This window comes from Bolinopsis microptera, chromosome 7 (assembly GCF_026151205.1).
Source record: "Bolinopsis microptera isolate Bmic1 chromosome 7, MBARI_Bmic_1.0, whole genome shotgun sequence".
NCBI classification, from domain to species: Eukaryota; Metazoa; Ctenophora; class Tentaculata; order Lobata; family Bolinopsidae; genus Bolinopsis; species Bolinopsis microptera.
In genome coordinates this window covers 6473445-6483869 of record NC_087078.1, presented here as the reverse complement: position 1 = coordinate 6483869, position 10425 = coordinate 6473445, and the positions used below count along the sequence as shown (strand labels likewise).

At 41.8% G+C, this 10425-nt stretch overlaps 2 protein-coding genes across 2 annotated transcripts in view; one reads left to right on the top strand and one right to left on the bottom strand.

The window, feature by feature from the left end:
- The window catches only part of LOC134817924 (protein SET-like), a 101717-nt gene that overhangs the window by 23671 nt on the left and 67621 nt on the right, over positions 1-10425 (top strand). The gene's annotated exons all lie outside the window — the stretch shown is intronic.
- LOC134818248 (lamin-C-like) lies at positions 4509-8949 on the bottom strand. The gene is made up of 8 exons (XM_063827736.1): positions 8888-8949; positions 8596-8681; positions 8085-8265; positions 7715-7798; positions 7322-7493; positions 5493-5551; positions 4960-5080; positions 4509-4749 (listed from the first exon to the last, which is right to left on the bottom strand). Exons 1-8 carry the CDS (start codon positions 8917-8919, stop codon positions 4603-4605), a joined length of 882 nt encoding a protein of 293 aa, XP_063683806.1. The 5' UTR covers positions 8920-8949; the 3' UTR covers positions 4509-4602.

Here is a 10425-nt window from a genome sequence, read left to right as displayed (position 1 = left end):
AAAGAAGGTCAACAAGAGGTGGACCTTCTTATCCGATGGGACACTTAACAAAGGTCAGATTGACTATATCCTCATACGGCGGAAGTGGAAAAACTCATTAAAGAACACTGAAGTTTACAACACTTTTCAGTCGTTGGGATCTGATCACAGAGTTGTAGTGTGTAAGATCAAAGTTAGCTTTAGGAAAGGACACAGGCCTCCGAAAAAAGTTAACTATGATTATAGTGCCCTGAAGTCGGATGGTGAGCTTCAAAAAAAGTATGCAATTGAAGTTCGGAATAGATTCTCTGGCCTGGTAGAGGAGGATGATGGGGCCACTGAAAGCTACGGGAAGCTTATGGTTGCTATTGAGGCGGCAAACAAGAGCCTTCTGCCAAAGAAGACTCGACAAAAGCAGATTGACCCCTCAAGTGACCCAAGAGTGGACAGTGCAAGGAGGGGACTGTTCTTGGCCAAGGACCAATACCATCAGGAGCCTTGTGAGGAGAAGAGAGAGGAAGTTGCCACTAAAAAGGATTTGTTAAAGGCCTGCTACAAAGAGGTAGAGGAGGAGATCCTGAAAGGAAAGATCAGGAAAGTTGAGGATACTGCTGATCGTTGTAAGAACAAGGAATCCTGGAAGCTTGTCAACGATATTTCAGGGAGGACAAATCCCAGCTGTGGACTCGTGGAAGGGGGCAGCTCAACAGAACGTCTTGAGAACTGGAGGAAGCACTTCTCTGGGTTACTTGGACAGCCACCCACAGTCCCTGACAATAGTATTCCGATCAGGAATATACACCCTCCACTGAATATAGAGGATGGCCCGTTCACCATTGAGGAACTACGTCTTGCCAAAAAGCAGATAGTAGAAGGCAAAGCTTATGGTGATGATGGTATCTCACCTGAAGTGATGAAGAGAGTGGACATCGATGACGTCATCCTGAAGTTCTGCAACGATGCATTATGTGATGGTCTCATGCCCGATCAATGGAAGCTCAGTAATATTGTTCCTGTGCCAAAGAAAGGGGACCTCACTAAGACCGACAACTACAGAGGAATATCTCTGACATCGATAGTCAGTAAAACTCTGAACAAAATGTTGCTGAACAGGATGAAGCCAAGTCTTGAGGAAGTTTTAAGGGACAACCAGAATGGCTTTAGACCTGGGCGCTCTACAACATCGCACATCCTTGCTCTACGAAGAATTATGGAGGGTGCTAGAGCCAAAAATCTTAAGGCCACCATGGTTTTCATTGATTTCAAAAAGGCGTTCGATAGTGTGCATAGAGGTTTGCTCATGAAGATATTAAAAGCATATGGCATACCAGAAGCCATAGTGCGGCTCATTGAGGGTATCTATACGAGCACAAAGGCTAAAGTAGTTACAGCCGATGGTATAACAGAAATTTTTGATATCCTGGCTGGAGTACTGCAAGGAGACACTCTTGCCCCGTACTTGTTCATTATCGTGATTGACTATATCATGACAGTGACTATAGACGATGATGACTCGGACTCTGGGTTTACCCTCAGGCCTGCACGGAGTAGAAGGATTGGTGCCGAGAAGATCGCAGACGTCGAGTTTGCAGATGATGTTGCCCTTATCACTGATACCATTGAAGGGGCAAAACTACTCCTGGACAGGCTTGAGAAAGCAGCACTGAGTGTTGGGCTAGCCATGAACGGCTCTAAAACTAAGTTCATGACTCTGAACATGACAGAGGAGGCGAGTAGTCTTAATAGCTGTTCTGGAAACCAGCTGGAAAAGGTGACAGACTTTGTTTACCTTGGAGCTTGGATAGCAACAACAGAGAGGGACCTGCGGGTCAGAAAAGCTAAGGCTTGGGCAGCCTGCCACAAGCTAAAGAAGATGTGGAAGTCTGACCTTAGAAGAGGACTAAAGATCCGTCTATTTGTTGCTACTGTGGAGTCAATACTTCTTTATGGTTCTGAAACCTGGACGTTGACAGAGCAATTGAAGAAACGCATTGATGGCTGCTACACTAGAATGCTAAGGATGGCACTTAATGTGGATTGGAAGCAGCGAAAAACCAACAAAGAAGTCTATGGCAACCTACCGAGAGCAACCATGAAGATCCAAGAGCGCAGGATGCGACTAGCAGGCCATATCCACCGGCACCCAGAACTAGTCGCAAACCGCTTGCTACTCTGGGAACCAACTCATGGGGTGCGGAGTAGGGGGAGACCAGCCATGACCTATGTTGATAGCATACGAGCTGACACGGGTCTCAACGACACTGGAGAAATGGGCGGACTTATGGCGGATAGAGTTTTATGGAGACAGCGCATCAATACTCGGACGCTGAAGCCGCCTTAAGTCAAGTAAGTCATAAATATAAGTACAAATACTAAATATAACATGTAACGATAAATGTTGAAATAAGAAATATAATAATATATTAAAATGATTATGTACAGACTACAGCCGCGCCTTGTAGTCAGTTATAAAATATCAAATCGATGCTTGTCAATGCCAAAGAAAAATAATTAATGGCTACATTAACTCTGCAATCTGGGTCACAAAATCCTCTCCGAACCTCCACGTGGTGTGGCCTGGTTGGCACTAACGGGTGGTGTGCTCTCTTGTTGAGTACTAAGGTTGGGACTTGCCAACTCAAAGTTCCCATGGGAACCAGGAAGTCAACAATAACAGCTACCAAGCACCAGGAAATTTCTCTTTCAGATATCAGGTTACAAGATAGTACACACACAAATGACGATACGTTAGACACAGATACCTAGCTCTAAGAGCTATTAAATCACCAGGAAATTCTCTTTCAGCTTTCAGGTCCCATCGAAGTCACCCAACACAGAGCTAGGGATTCCAATTCGCTCATCCTGACTACAAGGACACACTGATAATGAGTAGTCTTGGCACTTCTCCCTCCAGTAACCACTTTTCAGGTCTTTTCAGTTAAGACAGCTAATGCGTAAGGGCTGACACACGCTAGACACAGGCTCGTGATAAGACAGAATTAGGGATTTCAACTCTGACTACGAGGACACACTGATAACGAGAATTCCTGGAACTTCTTCCTCCAGTAACCACTTTTCAGGGGACCGGGTTAGCTTTGCCACACTCTTTATTGAAGTGTGACTGGACGCTCTACAATCATCTAGTAGCAGCAGAGTTTGACTGACATCCTTACTGGTTCTGTTCAGTTTCTACAGCGGAAGTTCTCAACACTCGAATCAGTTCATCTCGGACATCCTGCAGAGATGCTTTATCACAGCCTGCCCCATTACACGGGGAACCCTTAGATCTACAGTACCCTGGTGGACAGCTTAGCTCATTAAAGCATAGTGGACCTCTTTATTTCTGAGACGCAAAGCTAACCGGACCAGGAATAAACATCAATGCAATGCTTAGGGGATGCAAATAGGACATACAACGTTTAACGATTTACTCGAACTTTTGATTCATTTTTAAGCTCGACGTTACATGGTATCAATTCAGGACAGATATTCCTTCTTCAGGTTCATTGAGGAAATCGTACCCGCTATTTGCGTTATACATGGCAAGTATCTGGACTAATGATAACTTAGGATCTCATTCAATCATAAATTCCTCTCAGATTCCCAGGCTGCATTTAAAGCCCTTAACAGCACCAATTTTAACTCCAGGTTCGTTCTGAACATCTCAGACCAACTCAACTTGCTAGGTTCTCTCATCGAGTAGAACTTTGTTCCAGGACATGAAGGAGTATACGGTAAAGAACTATAATCAACACCCAAATAAAAGATTACCTCTTCAATCTCCATATCAAGAAGTATAAACAGGTGGCACTCAGTGATAAAGGAAAAACCCCACTAACATTTTTCCTCAACAAAAACAGGTACAAGAAAATTAACATCACAGGTACTCACATCAGATGGCTAACATGGCTACTATCAGGACACAGCCCACTAGCATACTTCCAGACGGTAGCAAACAACTCCAATTTCGAAACACAAGACTGTGAACACTGCCCAGGGGAAGCAGAAACATCACAACACTTCCTATGTGAATGCATCCAGCTGATGACAACTAGAATGAGGATATTTGGTAAACCCATCCTAACAATTGAGGAACTCATCAATAGTAAACTCGACCACATTATCAAATTCGTGGAACAGTCAACAAGGTTTGACAGAGACGATCTATTTGGATAAGCATCTAGGACATACACCAAGTTTCATAAACAATCATACACTAGACCCACACAGGACTATCTCAGATAGTGACACATATTCAGGTGTGGACCATGCTCGGAAGTCCCTCGCCTGCCCGCCAAAGAAGAACATCTGAAGTGGGTTTGCTCTGAGCAAGGTAGTAACAGCTTCGAGACTCCAGAGGTCTGTTGCGTTGATATCTATTATTCTATGTTTTTGTATATACTTAGGGAGTCCTGGAGTGTGGCTAGCAGGAGTCACACTCTGTGGGCACGGCGAGAAGGCCTCCCTCTTCACTAGGAGGCCAGAAACCGTTGACCAAAACAGAGAGAGAGAGAACTCTGCAATCTGCATATCAAGTTCTGGAAGTCTGGATACATCATTGTTATTTGATCATAGATACTTGATCGAAAATAATGTTACATCAAAAACTACACATCTCAAAACTTATACGGACCCGTTTCCATCACTACTGGTGGAATCAAATATTTTAGCTATGTCAACAAGGTTCTGTAAATTTGCAAAGTTTTCGTGAAACTTGTCTATTTGAGCTTTGTGAAGTTGAGATCGTCGGAGCGCATCTTCTTTGTATTTCTGAAAACAATTCAATTTGCAATTGTGATAAGTAAGTTTTTAACTATACTAGCCCGGCAATGATTATGTTGTACTCAAAACAAGGATCATCTTGAATTTTGTAAATCGGTGGTCCGGAAGCGGAGTTTAGGTTCAATGAAAATGATGGTTTAACACTGACAAGTTACATTTCTATGTCATGAATTGAACGTCCTACATCTCAGAGCATACCTGTTCCATATTGGACATAGTGTTGGTGAACGTCTTAGCCAGGTCTTCATACTTGTCGGTGAATTGTTCTATTTGGTCCACGTACTTTTCTCTGTCTCGTGCCATGGCTTCTTGTAGTTCCCTGTTAAATATGAAAATTAGGAATTATCAAAAACTCCTTACCGCCATATCAAATAGAAAGGATCGTGTGAACGGTGTGATGTCATGGAAAGAATCAGGAACAGGGCTTGAAAAGTTGACACGCCAAATTTCGATCAGTATTCCGCCCGAAACGCGCGCGCACGTGCAAAACATGACTGCAGACAGCAACAAACGGTACACAAAACATTGATTTGGCGACCGCGCTTGCCGTACAAGCACCGCTTTCCCGTTTGCTCATTTCCTGGATGGGGCAACTATCGGATCAATTTGGCTCAATTTGAGTGTCATAAATAGGTAAGGAGTCAACTCAGTATTGAGAAATCCTGTTCCAAAAGTGTCCATCGTGGTCATTGCAATTGTAATAATATCAGAAATTAAAGCTAGAGTTAAACCTGCAAACCTCCTTTATTTGCTTGTCCACTTCGCTAACTTGATCCTTTATCGCCAGTTCCTGAAAAAAATTGTAATACGTGTTAATGATAAACTATAGTCAGCTTGGAGCAATGATTAATAGGGGCCAGTGGCATTGTCTTCTTAATTATTAATCATCACTAACGACAGGAAATTTGTCCAAACCTAGTATATTGTGACCTTTGTTTTCCTCTTAATATACATCAATACAACCAAATTTTAATCCACTAAAAAAGGGGGCCAGCAATAAATAAAAACTCGTCTTTTCCTTAGTCCTTATTGACACCGGAGCTCACAATCGTTGTTTATACGATTGAGTGAAAAGGGAGCTGATGAAAGAAGGCTAATGCAAGCAAGGCGCTGGAGCACATGCACGGAAAATGGAACGTGGGCACCAAGGAGCTCAATAACCGGACGAGAAGGGAGAACACGAGTTTAGCTCTCTTATTTATCAACAAGGAAGAATTTACAGGACGGTAAAGTTTTAAAGATTAATAAGGAATTTTGTAAAAGAGTAATTAAAAAGTGCAAAAAGCACATGGGCGAACATTATTCAGATATTTAGTCTTTCAAAGCCCCGGGAATTTTAATTAACTTTAACCAAATTAAAACAATGGCCCTTTATTACCAGCTAGTTTTATAAATACTCACTGCGTTTGAGGTGAGAAACACAAACATTTTACTTTGACTCTACTGAATCTTTCTTAGACTAACCATGAATTCACTATTCCTACTCGCTTTCATCCTACTGGGAACTGTTGCAGCTCAGGTAACTCAAGTAAACCGTTTATAAGAGTATTTTCAACTTTTCGTTTTGGTAGAATTGTGTGGGAAGAGGGTGAGTAGTGTGCACCTACTACCCACTTTCATAATACAGATTTTGGGATATCTTAGAACTGTACTAATTATTAAAAGGACGAATACTGGGGCGGAGAAGTGGCTGCAGCTGAGGATGCAGCTGAAGACGGATACTGGGGCGGAGAAGTGGCTGCAGCTGAGGATGCAGCTGAAGACGGATACTGGGGCGGAGAAGTGGCTGCAGCTGAGGATGCAGCTGAAGACGGATACTGGGGCGGAGAAGTGGCTGCAGCTGAAGATGCAGCTGAAGACGGATACTGGGGCGGAGAAGAGGCTGCAGCTGAAGATGCAGATGCCGCCGAATACTGGGGCGGAGAAGAGGCTGCAGCTGAAGATGCAGATGCCGACGAATACTGGGGCGGAGATGCAGCTGAAGAATGTGAGGTTGTAGAAGAAGATAGGTTTTACTGTACCGACGGAGACGATATACCAGCAAATTATGTGTGTGATGACTACTGCGACTGCATGGGCTGTGAAGACGAAGTTCCTTGTGAAAACGGTCTTGGAGTCACTAGGATCGACCTGGGTGGCCTCTCAATGGCTCTCAACTTGAAACATGACGGAGGACAGTACGGGATCATGACAACTAATCTGATTGGAGGTATCTTCTACTGCATACTCCACCCAGGTGATTGCCTTGACTTCTGATGGAAAGGTCGGAGGCGTCGGATTTAAGCGTTAGAATATTAGACTTAGATACTAGACTCTAGTCTAGCTTGCTAGTCTAATTTAGACTAGCAGGCTGTGATTGTAATGTTATTTTATCTTATTTTATTATCGCTGTTTTAAAATGCAAAAAGAATATCATTTGTCAAAAAACGTATGGCCCCTCAGAGCCTCAGTAAACTAACATAAGCTCAGAGTGTAACGAATGTGAAATCTAGCGTCTGATAACCGGCGCAATTCTTGTCGAAAATAAAGACACATTCTTCTGTTAAAAAAGGAAACATACCTTCTTGAGAGTGTTATTTTCCTGGCTGAGGTCGTTAATGTGCTGTTTCAGCGCCAACACTTCTTCGCTCGAAGTTTTGTACACCTCTTCCAACTCTTCGGTCTTCTTTAAACTTTTGTAATAATCTTCTTGCAGCTTCAAATAACTCTCTTTTGATATTCGCTGGGCTAATCTGTGATAAGTCTAAATTTAAATGAGGCATCAAAGTAACACAAAATTTAAATATACCAGAAATGTTTTAGCACATATTATGCCCATGATATGTTGCTTATTAGTAAACACACCTTTTAATTTAAACAAATGTATCAACGAATTCAACGTAACAAAGGCGTATACTGTGAATCAGCATTTTGGATCAAAATGTGAAATTAAAACAGAGATTTGAGAACTTACACATTATTATACTTGTTCTTATAATCCTGATACTTCTCTCTTAACTTCTTATTCTCCTCAACTATCTGCATTTCTTCTTGATACCTGTGGAGTGTGGATAACACGTTGTAACGAAAGATATTCTCATGCTATTGGTGATTGTACGGATCTCACTGATTGACCAACACCTTTAACGGTAAAACGACCTAAAAATACTCCACAGGAGTAATAACGATATATAATAAAGTCATGAAAAAGTGGCAGTAATATAATTTCAGTACATGCTCACATTATATAGTCGTCAAGCAGACCGCATACTATATCTCAGAGCATGTTGAAACCAACTAGCAATCCTTTATAGTGTAAAATCTGAGATACAAAAGTAACTAACTTGTTTTTGAGAGGGGATTGAGCAGGTGGAGGCTGTTCTCTTGTGATCTTGCGCTTAGGATTTGGGGTAAAGGAGCCATGTGCACTGTACGCCTCGTACGCGTCGCGCGACGGTTGCAGTACTGTAAGTGGTGGGCGCAGATCTCTGATGTAATTCTCACACGAACTTGTCGAACTTTTGTCTGGAGTTGAAGTTATCAGTTCCATAATAAAATGATAGTTTACTGATAAGATAATGTAAGTTAATATGGATGGAGCAGGAAACAGCAGCTGTGGAGCAGTGCCAAAAGAAGATAAACCAATAAGCGGATACATCTGTTGCATGATACAATTCCATGTCAATAACACAAATCTGATGTTTAATAATCTTTTTATCTAAGCCATCAAGCGTATTATGTGACACTAAACTGATAATAAGATTAATAAAAACCCCTCCCATATCTCCATATATAAACTTTCAGATAAAGACAACAGCACCCTTCACAATCTAGCACTCATAACTTTTAACTCACCCGTTAATTTAGAAGATGCTGTTGAGGTGCGGGATCTAACTGAAACACTCCTGTTTTCATCTGTTACAGCAGAACTGTTTTGTAACCTGTTGAAAGTAGTTTGGGTGAGAACTTTATTCAATCAAAGTCCGACTTGACTGACATATCATCAGCCACTCCTCCCCCATATATCATGCAATCTGAGCAGCCTGATCACTGCTGTGAAAGTGTGAACTAACCTGAGGTCCCCAGAAGCCACCCCTCCCCCATATATCATGCAATCTGAGCAGCCTGATCACTGCTGTGAACTAACCTGAGGTCCCCAGCAGCCACCCCCTCCCCCATATATCCTGCAATCTGAGCAGCCTGATCACTGCTGTGAACTAACCTGAGGTCCCCAGCAGCCACCCCCCTCCCCCATATATCCTGCAATCTGAGCAGCCTGATCACTGCTGTGAACTAACCTGAGGTCCCCAGCAGCCACCCCCTCCCCCATATATCCTGCAATCTGAGCAGCCTGATCACTGCTGTGGTACGTCAGTGACAACATCCGGTCTTTCTCCGTTACTGGTACGTTATCTGCAAACAGTGCGGTGAGTAAGGACTGATATCTTGATATTCGAGAGGGTATTTTTTTACTGGGAAATAAAAGCCCTGTGTACAATTTGAGATATTTATAGCTAATAGCGTGGGCGGATACTCAGTAATCGTAATAACATCCTCTTTTATTTTTATGATCAAGGAAAATATTATCATGGAAGTAATACTTTGATTTAAGAAAAACTCTACAATAACTTTATCTCTCAATTCAAGATAAACTAATATGAGGTAAAAACATATTATATTAAAAACAATGTTCACCTAATGTTTTTAGTTGAGGTAGAGCGTGTACAAGAAGAAGTCTATACTCTGTACTCATCACCGATATAGGATTCAGTCTGACGTCAATTTCAATGAGTTTAGGGTTTCTTGCCAGCTTCATCAGTTCGGACATTGCACTGATGTTGTTGTAGTATATGTTGATATTCTCTAGGTTCTACGGGGAAATATGGAGGTTGAGACCAATCTAAATCCTGCATTGACATTTTATAACCTTCTCGAAATAGATAAACCGAGCAAATAACCATAACACTCCAAGGCGACGTGAAAATAATACGTAAGTATCCATTTATCACTTTTTTAAATGATACAGTAATATTCAAAATGTCAAAAAACCTGGCAAAACTGGAGGCCCTCCAGGGAGCTGATATTATTGCGAGATATATCCAACTGTGTGAGAGATATGAAGGACACTAGCGAGCTGCTGAGAGATATGATCTTCTGTCGGATACTTCCCGTTAGGTTCAACTCTTCTATCACACCTGTAATCATTTGTTCAGATGAGCACCCTATTTAATTAATTTTAAATTTACCCTATTTAATTAATTATTATAATTGTTATTGCTTTATTGGTATAATATTATGGTAATATTTCTTACGTCAGATAGGTTCAGAGCAACTAGAGAGTCCAAGTAAAGTATGGGACATCATACTGAAGCAGTTCTGCGATAATCATTTCACAAGAACAGATAATTGTACTTCATTATTGCTCCGTAGATAGAAATGTGTCTTAAAAATTTTTGCGTTTAATTCAACTTTCCTGTATGCTTTCGATACGAAGTCCAATTAGGCGGAGATTCTACCGCTTCGACGTGATCTATCACTAACGCGTGAGTTCGATTAAGGCCACAGGGGGGGGGTCCGAGGTCGATTTTGAGATTTTGAGATATGTTGTAGAGCTCGATCTAAATTTTCAAATGCTTTTGTCCTTACCGAAAACAAAGTTTCCTATTTGAAGATATCGCGCGTTGA

What these genes read in the sequence shown, in the direction of transcription:
- LOC134818248 (XM_063827736.1), bottom strand. Translation starts at nt 8,919, where the DNA reads ATGGGGGAGGGGGTGGCTGCTGGGGACCTCAG. An exon ending in AGCATCTTCTAAATTAACGG is followed by an intron (nt 8,266 to 8,595) that starts GTGAGTTAAAAG and finishes CTTCAACTCCAG; the next exon opens with ACAAAAGTTCGACAAGTTCG. An exon ending in CTATGTCCAATATGGAACAG is followed by an intron (nt 4,750 to 4,959) that starts GTATGCTCTGAG and finishes AATTGTTTTCAG; the next exon opens with AAATACAAAGAAGATGCGCT.